We start from the raw sequence: 21,473 nt of genomic DNA on the forward strand, positions 1-21,473 counted from the left end.
TGCAACAAGCACAAGTTACATTCCTGGATTTTGCCTAGCTGCTTCTACAGCAGGGTAATTTAGTGGATCAAAGTTAGCACTTTTTTCCTTCCCTACAAAGGGCCCAATAGCTTTGGCCCTCATGATTTCTCTATGATAGCTCCAAGCAGAATATTTCTTCATTTTGACCAATCAGTCCCTTACTGAATTCTGCTGGCGCTTCAATACAAGCTCATTCTACACCTCAGCTCTTGCAACTCATCTGCTATACCATCCTCCAAAACACAGGTAAATTTTTGTACATGTAAGCTTATACTGAAGACAAACAAGGCCAAATAAAATGTTTTCAACTAAGACAGCTAAATGCAATCTATTTCGTAAATGTCACGTTAAAAAAACTCTTTAGTGTGCTTAGCTAAAATGCATTACTTTTAACTAAAATCTGTATTGAAGAAAGGATCTGCTCATTTTATATCACTGCACTGTTTCAATTCAGATTTTACATTCAAAGTGAACACCATGTCAGGTACAGCATTGGTTATGTTTAGGCCACAAATGCCTTTAAAAATGATCTAAAGACAATGAGATTAAGTGCAATGTAAAGTTTAATTTTTCACATCACAGACACTGCAACAATGTCATTTAACACCACTGCACATCCAGCAGCAATATTCGTACTTTCCTAATAAATTCTCTCAGGATCTACCAATTACAGAGCAAAACAAGCAGGTGATTTTAATCCCAGCTGGCCCAAAGATATGGACAGTTGCCTAAATCAGTGTAACCCACAATCATGGCAATTATTATGCAATACATTTTGCAGTTGTGTGTGGGGGAAGGAAGAGTAATGTTTGTACCTGGAAGATCTCATCCTTGTGAGATTCAAAGGAATGCAACTTCAGTTTCAGGTTTCTCAAATCCCACAATGCCACCGTCTGGGGTAAAAAAAAGTCAGTTTTAAACTTTTAATTGTTGATGTATAATGCTGCAGAAAATGATTTACAAAACAAGGATATCTTTGATAGAAAAGAACCATTAAAAACCCGAAAAGCAATTATAAAAAAACTGAAAAATACCGAAACATGAATTTTTCAAGCTGAAAAGCAAGGATCACAGAATCCCTGGCATCACTTTCAGAATTCTTACAAGTACCAAGTGAGTCTGTAGATGAAGAATGTACCCATCACACCATTAAGACTTTCTCTAGACTACTTAAGGGAATAGCTGATGTAATGCAAAAAAAAATCACCAAATAAACGTGTTTGTGCAATCAAGTTAAATCAAGAAAGTTGTTTTATGCCTAATGTCATATTTTAACAAGATAAGCCAAGTCTTCAAGTGCATGTGGATTCTAATTTAGTAACTTTATAGAATTTCAGAATTAATTTTAGTCAGGTTTTGTCAATGTTTAGGGATGTAAAAAAAAAGTAGTGTCAAGCAAAAAATAAAATTCAACGTGATTCACACAACGAAATCACTGTCCGAGCAACATTGCAATCGAGTTCACGCAACAGCTGGCAAAGTGACGATACAACTGCATACTGGGTTCAAACATGGACGTTTGACAATCCAGGACATCCTTATCTGTATATCTGGGTGCGATCTACTATTCTCTGTAATCTTGAACACTCAGCACAGAATGTTTTTGGGTGCAAATGGAGTTGATAGTCAAGTTTGTTTATTAGTCACAAGTATGCTTACATTCACACTGCAATGAAGGTACTGTGAAAATCCCCTCGTCGCCACATTCCAGCACCTGTTCGGGTACACTGAAGGAGAATTTAGCTTGGCAATGCACCTAACCAGCATGTCTCTGGACTGTGGGAGGAAACCCACACAGACATGGGGAAAACATGCAAACTCCACACAGACAGTGACCCAAGCCAGGAATCAAACCTGCCTGATACATTCCATGTGGAAACTGACAAGACCATTCAGTTTTTCATGTATTTGTGAAGTGCCAAAGATTGATCTGTCCTCTGGTGAAATAACAGGAAAAATACTCTGGAACAAGCTCGCAAATGTCTCACCTTGTCAGCAGAACCAGTTGCCAAGATAAATTCACTATAGGGATTGAAGGAAAGGCAGTTCACTTCTGCTGTGTGTGCATCAACAGAGTGGCTCGGCTTAGATGTATTGTTAGATCTGGTATCCCAGCTGGAGAATAAAAAGATTTTGAATTGAAAGCAAAAGGAAGACTTTATGCATTCCTGCAAACATTGCACCATGTAACTACAAATTTTACATAGCATTTTACAGGATTAGCAACAGGAGGCTGCTTATATAAACAGATACTCCAGAGACCCTCGTAGAATGCTAATTACAAGATGAGCATTTTTCAACTATAATACAATCAGAAATCGGTACAATTATTTTGAATGTGTATTTGGTGACATCAGACTGAGACAGCAGATGCTGTGCCCGCCATCATTTAGGAATAACACATTGTACTTGGAATCCACCGAGGAGGAAAGGAGAAAAAAATTGCAGGCAAAAAAAATTAATACAAGAACATAATGGAAGTAGCCCCTCTTTCAATTCAGAATAATCATGGCTCACCTTCTGCCTCAACTCTATTTCAATTTGCTCCCTAAAAAACCTAGTTCAGCCAGGAATATGCTCAAAAGAGTGCTCTCTGGAGGGTAGAGAATTTGAAAGGTTCAAGCCCTAAGATGAGCACAAAATTGAGTTTTTTTTCATGTATATTACTTGGCATAAAAGCACGCTTTTTAGATATGTGCACACTAATAGTTCTAGAGAAAGAAACCAAAAGCCCACAACAAATGTTTGAAATTGTTGATAAATGGGATAAACAGACAGTATGTGCAACAGTCTCTTCAATTACATATTCAGCTTCCTGCTGTTTCATGTTACTACGTCTCAAAACAAAACAGTTTAACCCTCTATTTTCCACTGCTGTAATTAATAGTAATGTCAGCATTTTGATCAGTACCTCCTACGAGTACATATTTGCATTTGAGTTGTGGATAGTGTAGAAGGTTATCAAAGGATATAGATCAACAGATATGGGTGGAGAAATGGCAGATGGAGTTTAATCTGGGCATGTGTGAGGTGCTGCACTTGGGAGATCAAAAGTTAAGGATAAGTACACAGTTAATGGCAGGAACCTGAACAGCATTGATATACAGAAAGATCTTGGGGGTTCAAGTTCATAGCTTCCTGAAAATGGCCACACAAGTAGATGGGGTGGTAAAGGTGGTGTTTGGCATGCTTGCCTCTATTGGTCGGGCCACTGAATACAAGAGTCAGGATGTCATGTTGCAGCTTTATAAAAATTAGGTTGCACTTGGAGTATTTTGTTCAATTCTGGTCGCCACATAACAGGAAAGATGTGGAGGCTTTGAGGAGATGCAGAGGTGTTTGCCAGGGTCCTGCCTGGATTAGAGGCTATGAGTATAAGGAGAGGCTGGACAAACTAAGGAAGTTTATAAAATTATGAAAGGTATAGATAGGGTTGACAGTCAGAATAGTTTCCCCCCCAGAATTGAAATTTCTAATTCCAGGGTTGGGGGGGGGGGGGGGGAGAGAGAGAGAGAGAGAGAGAGAGAGAGAGAGAGAGAGAGAGAGAGAGAGAGAGAGAGAAAAAAGCACTCAAGGTGAAAGGGGGAAGTTCACAGGAGACGCAAAGGACATCTTTTCTTTTTAAGTCGCAGTGGTGTTCGGAACACACTGCCAGACGTGGTGGTGCTGGAGGGATGCGATGAGGGCATTTAGATAAGCATATTAATATGCAAGGAATAGAGGAATATGGAACAAGGGCAAGCAGAAGGAACTAGTTTAATTTGGCATCATGTTTGGCACAAGGGCCTGTTCCCATGCTGTGCTGTTTGATGTACAAAGACTGGCCTAATAAAGCAAGCAACAAAAACACAGCATGAAATGGAAGCAAAGGAGTTGAAATAAACGTTTAGTCAGTCAAAAAGGTTGTGGAGTAGTTAATACCACGAATCCAGTCATTCTGATGCAGCTGGTTGTGCAGAATTATGAAAGCAAGAATAATACCAAAAACATTCACACATCAAAAACACAAGGTTTTCTAGGGAGTTTAAGTTTTGGATTCCTAGCCCATATCTCCAAATAATAATTTGAAAGCCGAGAGGCCCACATGGGGCATTTTAAAATATGTATACTTGCAAATATCCAAATTACGCCCCCCCCCAGCTAGTTTTTGTATGCACTGACAGTTTACTTTAAAAATGGTAAACAAGTTTATTACTTCACAATTTAGATTTTCCATCCAAAAAAACCAAGTCGAATAAATGCCACTGCTCCCTGAAAAGCTATCTCAGCAGTCATTCCCCCATCCGGGATCTCCCACTCTCTATCATAACACTTTCTTCTCAAGTTCCTCCTTCAATATTCACTTATGTTCCATAGACACTATGGCAGATTTTTATGGTCTTATTCGCCTCAAAAAAATTTAAATCCCACCCGAGGTCAATGGAACTTCCCATTACCCATCCCTCACGCACTCTGATACCCATAGCATTGGGGTGGTAAAATTCTAGCCAATGATTCTGTGACCTTCACCTTTGGTTCACAAGAACCATTCCCTCGTCAAAATTTATGGGCACTTTACCCTGCTTAATAATGTTTCATGTAAAGAAATGACTGAACAATTCCCCCTCACTGTTCATAACAGATTTAAGTAAAGAAAGTATCCAATAATCTGAAAAATAATTCGCTCTATTTTCAACTTAAATTGAAACGTATGATCCTTGTCTTGAACCATTATAATCAATTCAGCTGTTCTGGGGAGTGACTAAAATGCAAGTTACAATACAGAAACTAACAAATGCCTCTTTTTATGTAGTGTAGTGGTTATGGTATTGAACTTCAATCCTAGAGGCTGAGTTCAAATGCCAACAAGCATGTTATCATTGCAATAGGTGAGGGTGGCATTCTCTCCTCCTACACTTATGGAAACTTTTAAATATGATACAATATATGTTTATTTCTATCGGTGGCACACGCCTCGCTGATAATATTCATAACAAAATGCATCCTGCAAAGAGATGAAAGGAATGAGGGGGAACACTGCAGATGGTTTGACGTTTTGGCCATTAAAAATCAGTACACTTTTAAACAATTAAAGTATAATTTGAACAGAATTAATCCCAAACTATACAAAAATGATACTTGTATTGGGAGCCGACTTCTGATGGCAATTTTGTGCAGCATGCAGAGAAACACATTGGGCAAGGTCATCATCTATCATCTTGTGTTCATCCAGATGGTAGTAATTGTGCTATTCCTGATGTTTGTTACATTTGAAAGGTTAGCAAGGAGCTTACACTTCGACAAAGAATTACTAATAATGAAGCTGTTAAAACAGTGATGGAACAGAAAGCGATTTCTTTAATCTCAAAGTGGGGAACCCTAATCATATGTGTACGTAATATTTAATCTCATGATCACAGCCACTTTCTATTAGGATGTGAATTTGTACATAACCATGAAAAAATGAAAGTTACATTTTTCATTCCCAGGATACTTTAGGATTTAATGTACCAGTGTTGGTTGTTTTATGTCAAGGCACAAGCAGCACTAGTTGGCAACACTTCATCAATACATCACTGTGACAGTTACTCAGGGTAGTGTCCTAGGCCAATTATCTTCAGTTGATTCACCAATGACCTTCCCTCAAATCATAACTTCAAATGGAGAGGCTCACCTATAATTACCGTGGTCAGTATCATTTAATTTCACAAATGAAGAAGCAGTGTCCACATTCAGCAATATCTGGACAACATTCAGATTTGGGCTGACATCACACAAGTACCAGGCATTGACCATTACCAAAAACAAATTCTAGTTATTATGCATTCAGCAGCCAAACAATCCTACAACCAATGGATCAGATCAAAACTTTACAGCCATACCTCATTTGGTATTGGACAATTAAGCAGCTAATCAAAGGATGAGGCCCCATTCTTGGAGAACCTCAGTACCCTGCAAAAGACAACCTTCAGCAGTGTCAAATGAAGGATCCATCTCTGCCCTCTCCTGATCTTGAAAGCATCACAGGTGTCAGTCTTCAGCCAATTCAGTTCACCTCATGTGATATTAAGAAATGGGTGAAGGCACTGAATACAGGCCCAAACATCCCAGCAGTGGTATTGAAGACTGATGCTCTAGAACTAGCCACGGCCATGCTATTCTAGAATGATTACAACATTGGCATCTACCTGACAATATGGAAAATTGCCCAGGTTTGTTTAATACAAGAAGCAAAACAACCACTGTCCCCTCAGTTTACATTCAACCAGCAAAGCACTGTCAGAAGGTGTAATCAGCGCTATCAAGCAGCCCTTACACAACAAAAACCTGCTCACTGATACTGTTTGGGTTTCTCTGTGGCCATAACCCTCTTTGGTCCAAAGAGCTGAACTCAAGCGGTGAGCTGAGAATGACTGCCCTTGACGTCAAGCAGCCTTAGAAAAACTGAACTCAATGGAAAGAAGGGGAACTCTCTCCAGGAATTGGAGTATACCGAATGCAAAAGGAAGATGTTTGTGGGTATTGCAGGCCAACCATAAAGCCCAGAAGCATCACTGCAGGAGTTCCTGTGGACAGTGTACAGAAATAACCTCTTCAGCTGCTTACCTCCATCAGAAGGGCAAAGTGGGGACTATTGTACAGTAGTATCATTTGCAACTTTAGATACTTAAGCAGTTCATGCCCACATACAGCAAGTCCTTGACAACATTCAAGCTTGGACTGATCAGTAACAGTTATGCTAGCAAGTGTCAGACAATGCCCACCTCAAAATGGGAGAACTTGAACATGTCCCTTTGACACTCAAAGGCATTACCATTGCTAAGTTAACCCCACCAACAGTAAACATCAAAACATAGAAACTGGTATCCCAGGGATAACCTTGTCCAGAAGCTGAACTGGGCCAGGCATATACATACTGTGGCCACAAGATCAGGTCAGAAGAAGGGAATTCTGCAGCAACTCATCTGACTACCCAAAGTCTATCCATCATCTACAAAGCACAAATCAGGAGTGTGATGGAAACCCTACATTTCCCTGGATGTGTGTAACTTCAGTCACTCAAGATTCCTGATACCATCCAGAACAAAGCAGGTCATTTGATCATCTACCACCCACAAGTGACAGCAATGTGTACCATCTACAAGATGCAGTGTAGCAATTTATCAAGGCAGTAACTTCCAAATCCATAACCTAGAAGAACAAGGGTAGCAGATGCAGGGAACAACACAACCTGCAAGCTCCCCTCCAAGCCACACATCATCCTGACTTGGAAATCAGGGACAGCAGGATGGCAGTGGTTAGCACTGCTGCCTCACAGCACCAGAAACCCAGGTTCAATTCCTGGCTTGGGTCACTGTCTATGTGGAGTTTCCTCATTCTACATGTGTCTGCATGGGTTTCCTCCCACAGTCCAAAGATTGCAGGTTAGGTGAATTGGCCATACTAAATTGCCCCTTAGCGCTAGGGTAAATTCATGGGGTTATAGGGGTAGGGCCTGGTTGGGATTGTGATTGGTGCAGACACGATGGGCCAAATAACCTCCTCCTGGATTGTAGGATTTTATGAAGCACAATACCTCCAATTCCTTCAATGTCAAAATCATCCAACCCCCTTCCTAACAGCACTGCAAGTGTATCTACACATGGCCTCAAGTGAGGAAGGAGGCAGCTCACCGCTGCCATCTCAAGGACAATTAGAAAAGTAATAAATGCTGGCCTTAGACTTGCCTGGGTTTGCAAAACCTCACTTACTGTACTGTCTGGAGACAAAACACATCTCTTTAAACTGTGATCAGTGCTCCTTCCACTCACATTATCAGCCATTTCAGGTCTTGAACAGCAGGTTAGGTGTAAGGATTCGCATTTTAATCAGTAATCTCTAAACTGTCTGTGCTTTATATGCTCTGTCTGAGGCCAGAACTCTCCATTCACCTGACGAAGAGGCAGTCCCCTCGAAAGCTTGTGAGTATATCATCAAATAAATAGGTTGGACTAAAACCTGGTGTTGTCAGACTTTTTACTGTGCTTACCAACACCCACATCCCACACACAAAGAACAGTCTTGAGATAGGTAATGGAACAATTAATCAAAGTTAATATCAGGTGCTTTGACAAATTTCTCATTTTTGCTGATTGAACTTTTATAAAACCAACTGCCATAATAAATAAGCTTGTTATTTAGCAATGTGCATGGAGTCATACAGGTTTACAACATAGAAACAGGCCCATCAGCCCAACTTGTTCATGCTGCCATTTTTTAAAACCCCTAAACTAATCCCAATTGTCTGCATTTGGCCCATACACCTCTATGCCCATCGTACCCATGTAACTGTCTAAATGCTTTAACACAAAATTGTACCATGCAATTGTGCAAAGCTGCAGTTTTGATAAAGATCTTCAGCTTTGTTTCACAATTTGTAAAAATTAAAATTGCCTCACGGTTCCATTTCTACTTGGAAAACATGGGATAACTACACTGATTTCTTGGGATTTAAACTCCATTTCGACTGTCTGTCAATATGTGGTTAAACACAAAAGGGCTTAAATTTCAACTATATTGTGTCAGATGCAAATTTGCTTAATCGTCTCCTGGCTTTCAACTAATCATCTCTCTTCCTTCCCCATTTCACATTATGTTGCTCATGGATCTGAAAAGCAAATGCCCCTCATCTAACACAAACAAGAAGCAGGAGGCCAGTCAGCCCTTCAAGCCTGCTCTGGCATTCATTATGATCATGCCTGATCAAATTCAGTACCCTGATTCCCATCTTAGAATGCTGCGAGCATTTTCTGCAGTTAATTTTGCTCTTTGCTTTAAATTTTATTTAGATGGAAAAAAATTAATTAACTTACATCATTAGTTTCTGATCATCTGCCACGGAACCAAAGAGAGACTCATGCAACAAGTGCCATGACACATCTTCCACTACTGCTGTATGACCAGTAAAGATAGTTTTTGCATCAACTACTTTTCCTTCTTTAGGCACAGCACTGATATCCCATAAGCAGATGGTCTGGGGAGAAGGAAAAACAGTTATAGGTTTCTACAACATGTTACATTATACTTGGGTCAGTACTGATTTCTGCTGCACAGATGTGCCAACCTATTCCATAGTAATGTTACATTAAAATTGTGTGGGGCACACTAACCCAGAAAACAAATTCTAGCAAAAAAAAGGTAGATGATACAAAGTCGGGTGGGTGGGTGAGCTGTGAGGAGGATGCTGAGATGCTTCAGCATGATTTGGGCAGGCTGAGTGTGAGGACAAACATGGCAGATGCAGCAACAGTTTATTCCTGTCTGGTATAAAACGCAAGATGGGTAAGAGGGCCAATCCATGGCTTACAAAAGAAAATTAGAGATGGCATCTGATTCAAGGAACAAATATACAGACTGGCCAAGAAAAATAGGTCTGAGGATTGGGACCAGTTTAGAATTCAGCAAAGGAGGACCAAGAAATTCACTAAGAAGGGGAAAGTACTGTATGAAAGTAAGCTTGCAGGGAACATAATGACTGACACTAAAGAGTTTCTATAGGTACGTGAAAAGAGGTTGGTGAAGATAAATGTAGGTCCCCTACACAAACAGGGGAATATGTAACAGGAGACAAAGAATATTTGTGTAGTTTTGACCTCCTTTTGAGGAAGAATGTTCTTGCTCGAGAGAGTGCAGCAAAGGTTTACCAGACCGATTCTAGGGATGGTGGGACTTACTCATGAGGAGAAGAGTTCAGACGAGTGGGGGGGGGTGGGTGGTGGTAAGAATCTCAGACGATAAAATTCTAACAGGACTAATGCAGGGAGGGTGTTCCTGATGGTGGGGGAGTCCAGAACCAGGAATCAGTCTGGGGATTTGGGGTTGACCATTTAGGATGGAGGTGAGGAGACATTTCTTCATCCAAAAAGTGGTGAGCCTGTGGAATTCATTATCAGAGGACGTAGCTGATGCCAAAACATTGAATGTATTTCAAGCGGTAGCTAGACATAGCACTTGGCTGAATGGGATCAAAGGTTATAGGAAAAAGCAGTATTAGGCTATTGAGCTGGATGATCAGCCATGATTGTGATGAATGGTGGGGCAGGCTGGAAGGGCCAATGGCCTCCTCATGTTTCTATCTTTTAAGTTTCTATATTTATGAACGGCTGAGCAACTGAATACATACTTCAGCTCTGCCTTCACAAAAGGAGGTCACAAATCAAATACTAGAAGTGTTGGAGAATGCAAGATTTAGTGAGGGAGAAGAGTTGAGGGAGATCATTAGTAGAGAAATGGTGCTGGGAAAACTGATGAGATTGAAGGCAGATAAATCTCCAGGGCCTGATAATCTACATCCCAGAGTAATTAAAAGAAGTGGCTCTAGAAATAGTGGATGCAATGGTGGTCATCTTCCAGGATTCTAGAGACTCTGGAACAGTCTCTGCAGATTGGAAGACAGTGAATGTCACTCCAATATTCAAAAAGGGAGGTAGAGAGAAAACAGCGTATTATAGACCAGTAAGCTTAAACATCGGTAGTGGGGAAAGTTCTCAAATCCATTGTCAAGGACTTATAGCAGAGCATTTAGAAAGCAGTAGCAGAATCAGAGTCAGCACGGATTCATGAAGCGGAAATCACGTTTGAAAAATCTGTTGGAATTCTTTGAAGACGTAACTGGTAGGGTTGACGAGAGGATGCCAGTCGATGTGATATATTTGGCCTTTCAGAAAGTGTTTGACAAAATCGCGCACAAGAGTTTATCGTGCGAGATTAAAGCGCATGGGATTTGGGGAAGTGTATGAGATGAATAGAAAACTAATTGACAGAGGAAACAAACTAGGAATTAATAGATGCTTTTCAAATGATGTGGCGATGCCACACCACAATGCCAGGTTAAAGTCCAACAGGTTTATTTGGTACCAGAAGCCACTAGCTTTTGAAGCACTCGCTGCTCCTTTGTTAGGTGAGTGAGATTTCAATTCACAAACACGACATATAAAAAGGCACAAACTCAATTTATAAAATAATGGTTGGAATGCGAGTCTTTACAGGCAATCAAGTATTAAAAAAAGTACAGATGACGCAAGCGGAGAGAGGGTTAAGCACAGGTTAAAGAGATGCGTATTGTCTCCAGCCAGGGCAGTTAGTGAGATTTTGCAAGCCCAGGCAAGTCATGGGGGTTACTGATAGTGTCACACGAACCCAAGATCCCGGTTGAGGCCATATGTTTGCAGAACTTGGCTATCAGTCTCTGCTCAGCAACTCTGCGCTGTTGTGTATCATGCAGGCTGCCTTGGAGAACGCTTACCCAAGATTGGAGGCCAAATGTCCATGACCACTGTAGTGTTCCCCAACAGGAGGAGAACAGTCTTGCCTGGTGATTGTCCATTCATCTGTTCTTCACACAAGTGTCTTTATGACACATGACAGCGCAGAATCACTGAGCAGAATCTGATAGCCAAGTTCTGCACAAGGACGGCCTCAACCAGGATCTTAGGTTCATGTCACATTATCTGCAACCCCCACAACTTGCCTGGGCTTGCAAAATCTCTAACTGTCCCAGCTGGAGACAATACACATCTCTAGTCTGTGCTTAACCCTCTCTCCACTCACATCATCTGTACCTTTAAGACTTGCATTCAAACCATTATTTTGTAAATTGAGTTTGTGTCTTTATATGCCCTGTTTGTGAACTGAAATCCTACTCAACTGACAAAGGAGCAGCAAGCACTCCGAAAGCTAGTGGCTTTTGCTACCAAATAAACCTGTTGGACTTTAACCTGGTGTTGAGAGAATTCTTACTGTGTTTTTCAAATTGGCAGGTAGTAGCTAGTAGCTCGCGGGATCAGTGCTGGGACCCTAATGATGCACAATATATATTAATGATCTGGATGAGGGAACAAAATGTAACATCTAAGTTCGCAGATGATACTAAATTGTGTAGGAGGATGAACTGTGACAAGAGACCCTTTCGCAAGATCAGGACAGGTTGGGTGAGTGGACAAATCAATAACAGATGCAGTGTAATTTGGATAAATGTGAGGTTATTCACTTTGGAAGCAAAAAAAAAACAAGGTGACAGATTGTAACCTAATGGTTGTAAATTGGGAGAGGGTGTGTGCAGCAGGACCTGGGTGTCCTTGTGCACCAGTTGCTGAAGGTGAACGTGCAGATGCAGCAGGCAGTAAAGGCAGCAAATGGTATGTTGGCCTTCACTGCAAGAGGTTGACTATAAGAGCAGGGATGTGTTGTTGCAATTATATAGGACCTCGGTGAGGCCACACCTAGAGTATCATGTGCAGTTTTGATCTCCTTTTCTGACGAAGGGTGTTCTTGCTCTCAAGGGAGCACAGCAAAGGTTTACCAGGCTGATTCTGGGGATGGCAGGACGGTGTACGAGAAGAAAATGACAAGATTAGAACTGTTTTCGCTTGAGTTCAGATGAATGAGGGGGTATCTCAGAGGTTTATAAAATTCTAACAGGATTAGACAGGGTGGATGCAGCATGTTCCCAATAGTCGGGGTGTGTAGAACCAGGGATCACAGACTAAGGGTATACACAGACCATTTAGGACAGAAATGGAGATATCTCTTCACCCAAAAAGTGATGAGCTTGTGGAATTCATTACCACAGGAAATAGTTGATGCCAATACAATGTGTAGTCAAAAGGTGACTGATTAGGCAATTGAGTTGGATGATCAGCCATGATCATGATGAATGGTAGAGCAGGCTTAAAGGACAAAATGGCCTCCTCCTGCTATTATCTTCTGTTTCTATGTATAATGTGGATAAATGTGAGGTAGCAATAGGAATATGAATTAAAAGTTTTTTTGAAGATGCACTGCTCATTCAAGGTACATTTTTGCTTTCATTAATCTACAAAACAAGTGTCAAGACAATGCTCACATGATCGTCTGAAGCACTAAGTAGATGGCCACTGAGGTTGGGATTCCATGAAAGCCCATAGCCTTCCTTTTGATGCCCACGTAAACGAAGATCTGGATTGCATTCACCGGAAGGATCTGTATCATTGTGAAGCAATCATTACACGTTTACAAAACTAAACCAGACATTTTTCATAACATTCCACTCAATGGATTAGTCAGCAAGCAGATAAATAACTAAAGCCCTATAGTTAATAAGATTTCTGAACCTTTTAACACTTGAGTTTAAATATCTGTAAGTCAAACATCTATCCAAATTTGGCAATTAGAAAAGTTGGATTTTTAAATATGGTTCATTTGTCTTCACTTACACAAGTGCAACTTACCACTTTTTAAAAACATCCCTGGTTATGAGCAGAAACTTCAGCAAACTGACCATTTAGTCCTAGTTAGCCAAAAGCTGAATACTTGAAGCATTCTAATAAACCTAGTTTTAACTGATCAAAATGGGGAAAAAGTTTGGGCACAGGATTCAGCTGTAAACCAAAGTCGCACACTTAGTCTGTCAAGTGGGAGTCAGGATAAGATGGAGATGTACTCAATGTACGAGTATTTTTAGGAGTTAGAGATTTTTCATTTTGGCAACATTTGGGTTTAATCCTTTGAGAGAGACAGGCAGCTGGGTTTTGCAATAGGGAGGAGGAGGAGAAAGGGAAAGCAGGCTATCAACATACCAGTGGAAGATGGTTCACAGATAATATCACCAAACATCAATAATAAAAAGGTCAAAACAGACAGTATCATCAAAGGTCAAGCAGAGAGAGAAAAAGCCATTTGAGGGAATAGTGTCAACATTGCGACACAAGAATAGCTGCTGCTCTACAAAACAGAAAAAGGTGAAAGCATTTGTTTACTTCAAAGGGAGTAATTTAGTTCTCTGGAGGAAGCTAGTGTAAAACTCAATGTCTGATTCTGGATTTAGCAGATGCCAGATAAAGTCAAAATCTATAATTTGGGGTTCCTGTTAATCCAATTCAAAAATCAGGAACTGCTGATATCATTTAAAGAACAGTATAGCACAGGAACAGGTCCTTTGGCCCACCAAGCCTGCACCAATGTTGTCTTATCTAGACCAACCGCTTGTATCCCTCCATTCCCTATCTGTTCGTGCATATATCCAGACAATTCTTAAAAGTCACTGATGTGTCTGCCTCAACTACCTCACTTGGCAATGCATTCCAGGCCCTCACCATCCTTTAAAAAAAAACTTCCCCCACAATCTCTACTGAACCCATCCCTTCTCATCTTGAACTTATGCCCCCTTGTAATTGTCATTTCTGCCCTGGGAAAAAGCTTCCAACTGTTCACTTTATCTACACCCCTCAATTTTATAAACTTCTATCAGGTCACCCCTCAGCCTGTCTATTCGGGGAGAACAATCCCAGTTTATTTAATCTCTCCTTGTAGCTAATGCCCTCCATACCAGGGCAACATCCTGGTAAACCTTTGCTGTACTCTCTCCAAAGCCTCCACATCCTTATGTTAGTGTGGCGACCAGAATTAGACGGAGTATTCCAAATGCGGCCTAACCAATGTTTTTGATTACAATTTGCCAATTTTTATTCTCGATGTTCCAGCCAATGAAGGCAAGCATGCCACATGCTTTCTTCATTACGTGTGCTGTCACTTTTAAAAAGCTGTACTCCCAGATCATTCTGCCATTTATTTTACAGCTCCCACCAAAATTGGATCTGCCAAAATGCATCACTTTGCATTTGTTCGTGTTAAATTCTATTTGCCATTTCTCCACCCAATTTTCTAGCGTATCAGTATCTTGCTGTGCTCTCTAACAATCTTCATGTTTGACTTGATGTTGAGAATAGGACTAATGAAAATACAGGCCTGAGAGGGAGCAGTCTGTGGATTCAGAGGGAAGACATTAAGCAATTGACTGACAATATTTTATTTTCTCCAAATTGGAAGGAATACCAAGTTAGAGCCATAGAAAAGTTACAGTACAGAAAGAGACCATTCAGCCCATCATGTCTGTGCCAAAGAGAAAAAAAGAAACTAGCCGATAACTTGCAGGTTAGTGCTTCTGGTGCAGATTTCTTTGATAAGCACATTTCAGCTTCTACCACCTCTACCTCTTGGTGAAAGAGGCTTTTCTGTCCACTCTAATCCTTTTACTAATCACCTTAATTTTTTGATTTGATTTGTCACCTCTTAGTATACAGTGAAAAGTATTGTTTCTTGCGTGCTATGCAGACAAAACATACTGTTCATAGAGAACAGGAGAGAGAGTGGAAAATGTAGTGTTATAGTCATAGCTAGGGTGCAGAGAAAGATCAACTTAATGCAAGGTAGCTCCATTCAAAACCCTGGCAGTAGGGAAGAAGCTGTTCTTGAGTCAGTTGGTATGTGACTTCAGACTTTTGAATCTTTCTCACAACGGAAGAAGGTGGAAGAATGTCCAGGGCGCATGGCATCCTTAATTATGCTGGCTGCTTTTCCGAGGCAGTGGAGAGTGTAGATAGAGTCAATGGATGGGAGGCTGGTTTGCATGATGGACTGGGTTTCATTCACGAGCCTTTGTAGTTTCTTGAAGTCTTGGGCAGAGCAGGAGCCATACCAAACTGGGATACAACCAGAAGGAATGCTTTCTATAGTGCATCTTTAAAAGTTGGAGAGACTTGTAGCATACTTGCCAAAATTTTCTTAGTCTTTTGAGAAAGTAGAGGCATTAGCGGACATTCTTAATGACAGCGTCGGCATGGGGGAACCAGAGTTGATGAACTGGACACCCAAAAACGTGAAGCTCTCAACCATTTCTACTTTGTCCTCATTGATATAGGCAGGGACAAGTCCTCCTCTATGCTTCCTGGAGTTGATGACAATCTCCTTCGTGTTGTTGACATTGAGGGAGAGATTGTCATCTCGCCATTTTACCAGATTCTCTACCTCATTCCTGTACTCCGTCTCATCATTAGTGGATCAGATCTCAAACACAGTGATGTCATCAGCAAACTTGAAAATTGAATTGGAGGGAATTTGGCCAGTCATAGGTGTATAAGGAGCGTACTAGGGGGCTGAGGACACTTACCTTAAATCCATGCCCTCTAGCAATTTACATTTCGACCCTTGGAAAAGGCTGACTATCCATGCCTCATTACTTTGTAAATTTTAATCAGGTCACCCCTCAGCCTCCAATGTTCAAATGGAGACAAACAAGTTTGTCCAATCTCTCCTCATTGTTAATATCCTCCAAACTACACAACATCCTGGTAAACTTTTTCTGTACGCTCTCCAAAGCCTCCACATCCTCTGGTAGTGTGGTGACCAGAACTGTACACAATATTGTGTACAGAATGCGTACACAGTGTGGCCCAAGTTCTATACAACTGCAACATGACTTGCCCATTTATATGCTCTATGACCTGAATGATAAAGACAAGCATGCCATACATCATGCAAGCAAGAGAGCAGAGGTCCCAAAGATCAGATTTGCAAGAGCGAGAGAGAAAGTTGAACATTAGGATTGCGGGTAGTAATCTCTGGATTATTTTAGTGAAGCACACTAGCCAGAGTAGAAATAAAAGGAGGATGGATCAATGTATGGCTCAAAGCATGGTGCAAGAGGACTTCACATTCATGGGACACTAGGACCAGTTCACAAACAGGAGACACCTAATCAAAAGGGAACAGTTTGTCCCAGTCTTGTTGAAATGCAATTACCTCAGAGGTTCACTACTGTGGTTGGGGAGGGTTGACACAAAATTGGGAGGGGGCTCCAACATAGAAAACCTACTCTACAAACAGGCCCTTCAGCCCACAAGTTGCACCGAACATATCCCTACCTACTAGGCTTACTATAACCACGGTAGCACAGTGGTTAGCACTGCTGCTTCACAGCTCCAGGGTCCTGGGTTTAATTCCTGGCTCGGGTCACTGTGTGGAGTCTGCACATTCTCTTCATGTCTGTGTGGGTTTCCTTCGGGTACTTTGATTTCCTTCCACAGTCCAAAGATGTACGGGTTAGGTTGGTTGGCCATGCTAAGAAATTGCCCCTTAGTGTCCAGGGATATGTAGGTTAGAGGGATTAGTGGGTATAATATGTAGGGATAAGGGGGTAGGGCTTGGGTGGGATTGTGTTCTGTGCAGACATGGACCGAAGGGCCTCTTTCTGCACTGTAGGGTTTGATGATTCTATACCCCTCTATCTTATTAAGTCCCACGTACTCATCCAAAAGTCTCTAGATACTATCGAATCTGCCTCCATCACCGCCGGCAGCCAATTCCATGCACCCACCATCCTGAGTGGAAAACTTTCCCGACATCTCCTCTGTAACTACTCCCCAGCACCTTAAATTTGTGTCCTTTTGTGGCAGCCATTTCAGTCCTGGGAAAAAGCCTGAGAATCCACTCAATCAATACCTCTCATCTTATACACCTCTATCAGATCACCTCTCATCCTTTGTCTCTCTAAGGAGAAAAAAATCATGCTCTCAGCCTATCCTCATAAGGCATGCCACCTAATCAAGGCAACATCCTTGTAAATCTCCTCTGCACCCTTTCTACAGCTTTCACATCCTTCCTGTAATGAGGCAACCAGAACTGAGCACAGTACTCCAAGTGGAATCTGACCAGGTCTTGTACAGCTGCAGCATTATCTCCCGACTCCTAAACTCAATTCCTCAATTGATGAAGGCCAGTACATCATACGCCTTCTTAACCACATCCTCTACCTGCGAAGCCAATTTGAGAGTCCTGTGAACCCAGACCCCAAGATCCTTCTGATCTTCCACACTGATAAGTCTTACCCTTAATATTATATTCCAACATCCCATTTGACCTGCCAAAATGAACCACCACACACTTGAGTTGAAGTCCATCTACCATCTTTTACCCATGTATAGAGAAGTCCATCTTTTCTATACATAAGTATAGAAAAGAGAAACAAAATGCATAAATTGAATGTTGAACAGTATTACCGTAAGATAAGAATGAAACAGTAAGAAGTCTCAACACAAGGTTAAGTTCAACAGGTTTATTTGGTAGCATGAGCTTTCGGAGCACTGCCCCTTCATCGGGTGACTCACCTGATGGAAGGACCAGTGCTCCAAAAGCTCATGCTACCAAATAAACCCGTTGGGACTTTAACCTGGTATTGCCAGACTTATTATACCCACCCCAGTTCAACATCAGCATCTCCACATCAAGAATGAAATAACAAGTACTGAGGAACACAGTCAGGATTCTGAAGCATTTACGCAAATGCACCAAGTGTGGTTAGTAATGTTGCTGAGCTACATGCACAAACAGAAGCTTGGGAATATTATGTAATGGAAAATACAAATGTGGTTTAAAGATGACGACGACTGTGGGTGCTTAATATAAAAGGGCAGAATGTGTTGAGAACAGATAAAGGAAAAAAGGTGAAGTGGCAGTATAGATAGGGAAAACATTGTAATGTTGGAAAGGGGGAACTGTTCTTCGGGTGGCAAGGTCCATTTGATTTGAGTTGAGACACAACGAAAGATCATGCTACATGGTGTATTCTATAGGCATTCAAATAGCGAGAACAAATCTGCAAGGAAATCGCAGGTATGCGAGAACTATAGAGTGCTGATACTGGTGGACTTTAATTACAAACCCAATCAATGGTAAAAGGCAAAGACAGGAGAAATTTTTGAAACTTGCTCAGAGGCATTCCTGGATCTGGTAATGGGAAATAAGATGGGCAAAGTAATTTCAATGCAATAAGAACGATTCGGTTCTAGCCAGGGTAAATATGGAACCAGAGACGGACAGAGAAAACTGTAATAGAATACAGAATCCCTACAGCGCAGGAGGAGGCCATTTGGCCCATGCACCGACAAGCCATCACACTCAGGTCCTAAAGCCATAACCCCACGTGTTTACCCTGCCAATCCGCCTGAAACTAAGGGACTATGGAAGGAAGTCAGAGCATCCAGGAGAAACTGATGCTGGCACACTGAGAATGTGTAAACTCCACAGTCACCCAAGGTCAGGATTGAACCTGGGTCCCTGGGGCTGAGGCAGCAGTGCTAACCACTGCACCCCACAATGGAGGATCTCTAAGGAAGAGTTGTTTCAGTATGAGGTGGGTAATTCCAATGAAGGTGAAAGGAAAGGAAGCCAAAAACAGGGCTCATTGGATGGCAAGGGAGATAGAAGATGTAGAATTCATTTGACATTTCATCATCTTCCGAGTGAGAAAGAAACATACAAGGTTGAGCGAAGAAAATAACTCCAACAAAGGGTATGAGAATACAATGGCAATTGACATAAAAGCGAACCTCAAAATCTTCTTCCAGTATGTACTGCCCTGTGGCAAGGGGCTACATGGTGGCACAGTGGTTAGCACGGTTGCCTCAGTGACAGGGACCCAGGTTCAATTCCGGCATTGGATCGCTATCTGTGCGGGATTTGCATGTTCTCCCTGTGTGGGTTTCCTCTGGGAGCTCTGGTTTTCTCCCGCAGTCCAAAAGATGTGCTGGTCAGCTGCAGTGGCCGTGCTAAATTCTCCCTCAGTATATCCGAACAGGCATCAGGATTAGGCGACTAATGGATTCTTACAGTAACTTCACTGCAGTGTTTAACGCAAGCCTACCTCTGACATTTACTATTTAAAGTTTATTTATTAATGTGCAGTAAGAGGGGGAGTAGATGCTTTTAGGGTCAAAGAACTGCTAAGTTTTAAATAGCCTAATTAAAAGGTTAAAGAGCAGCTGCTTTGACAAAGGGTCATATGAACTCGAAACGTCAGCTCTTTTCTCTCCTATAGATGCTGCCAGACCTGCTGAGATTTTCCAGCATCTTCTCTTTTGGTTTCAGATTCCAGAATCTGCAGTAATTTGATTTTAAGAAAAAGAGAGTAGCTGACTCAGTTGACTGAATTAACTGTCAATCAACTGAAGATTGAATCGGACCTCAGTAGGTGTTGATTATTGTTGAAGTTAAACTAGTAAGTGACTCATCCCAGCTGTATTTAAGAAAGGGACGTTGGAAGCACATGGTCAGTAAACAGGCACAAGAACGTCAGTGAGAGGCAGTCGGAATATTTGGAGCAAAGTGGGAATTGGGTGCAGAGCATAACGAAGTGCTCTTTTGCTTTCTAACCTTTTCATCATTATTCTTATGAAACTCATCTCCAAACTCCATCGATCCGTGGATAGGTTTATGGATGGAAAGGGTTTGGTTTAGGTTAGAGGGTCATTGTTTTTTAACCGGTCGGCGCAACATCGTGGGCCGAAGGGCCTGTTCTGCGCTGTAATGTTCTATGTTCTATAGCCTGGGGCTTGGCTCCTCCCTCTGTGACTGGATCATAAATTTCCTAACCTACAGGCTGCAAATCGGTAAGGACAGGCAACAACACTTCCACGATCATCCTCAACACCAGTGCCCCACAAGGCTGTGTTCTCAGCCCCCTACCATACTCCTTATACACCTATGACTGTGGCCACATTCCCCTCCAACTCAATTTTCAAGTTTGCTGATGACACCATCATTGGTGGGTCAGATCTCAAATAATGATGGTTCAGCATACAGAAATGAGAGAGAATATGGTGAACTGGTGCGACAGCAATAATCTCTCAATGTCAACAATATGGAGATAGTCATCAACTTCAGGAAGCATAACAGAGAAATGCCCGTCCACATCAATGGGGACAAAGTAGAAATGGTTGAGTGCTTCAAGTTTTTAGGTGTCCAGATCACTAACAACGTATGCTGGTCCCCCCCATGCCAAGACTGTAGTTAAGAAAGCTCACCAACGCCTCTATTTTTTCAGAAGACTAAGGAAATTTGACATGTCAGCTGCGACTCTCACCAACTTGTACAGATGCACCATAGAAAACATTCTTTTTGATTGCAAAGCTGGTGTGGCTCTTGCTTTGCCTAAAACTGCAAGTAACTACAAAGGATCATGAATGAAGCCCAGCTCATCACGTAAACCAGCCTCCCATCACTTCCTGCTGCTTCAAACAAAAATGCAGCCACCATAATTAAGGATCCCATGCACCCTAGAAACACTAATCCATCTTCTTCCATCAGGAAAAAGGTATTAAAGTCTGAGGTCACATACCAACTGACTCAAGGACAGCTGCTTCTTTGTTGCCATCAGACTTTTGAATGCATCTAACCCACCCTAAGTTGATCTTTCTCTATAGCCATCTATAACTGTAACATCACATTCTGTACCCTCTTTTCCTTCTCGATGAACCGTAAGCTTTGTCGGTATAGCATGCAAGAAACAATACTTTTCACTTTATAGTAATACATGTGATAGTAAGTTAAATCTTTGACAGGAGTAGAGCTTAGTAGGGAGAGAGCTGATTGGTTCTATGGTTGATAGAAAACCATAGAAAATTTATAGCTCAGAAACAGCCCTTTTGGCCCTTCTTGTCTGTGCCGAACCATTTTTGCCTACTCCCACTGGCCTGCACCTGGACCATATCCCCCTCCACACCCCTAGAACATAGAACATCACAGCACAGTACAGGCCCTTTGGCCCTCGATGTTGCGCCGACCAGTGGAACCAATCTAATGACCCTCTAACCTAAACTATTCCAATGTTATCCATATGCCTA

The 21,473-nt window shown here is 41.6% G+C and overlaps 1 protein-coding gene across 3 annotated transcripts in view; it reads right to left on the bottom strand.

Moving 5' to 3' along the window:
- The window catches only part of rbbp4 (retinoblastoma binding protein 4), a 62,589-nt gene that overhangs the window by 19,982 nt on the left and 21,134 nt on the right, over window positions 1-21,473 (bottom strand). For all 3 annotated transcript variants that reach the window (XM_080211701.1, XM_080211699.1, XM_080211698.1), the window contains 4 exons: window positions 12,884-12,999; window positions 8,853-9,013; window positions 2,010-2,136; window positions 837-914 (listed from right to left, as the gene is read on the bottom strand). In XM_080211701.1, coding sequence (XP_080067827.1) covers window positions 837-914; window positions 2,010-2,136; window positions 8,853-9,013; window positions 12,884-12,999 — 482 coding nt within the window. The remainder of the gene's footprint in view (window positions 1-836; window positions 915-2,009; window positions 2,137-8,852; window positions 9,014-12,883; window positions 13,000-21,473) is intronic.

The sequence above is a fragment of the Carcharhinus amblyrhynchos genome, chromosome 24 (assembly GCF_965287045.1).
Source record: "Carcharhinus amblyrhynchos chromosome 24, sCarAmb.v2.hapA, whole genome shotgun sequence".
NCBI lineage: Eukaryota > Metazoa > Chordata > Chondrichthyes > Carcharhiniformes > Carcharhinidae > Carcharhinus > Carcharhinus amblyrhynchos.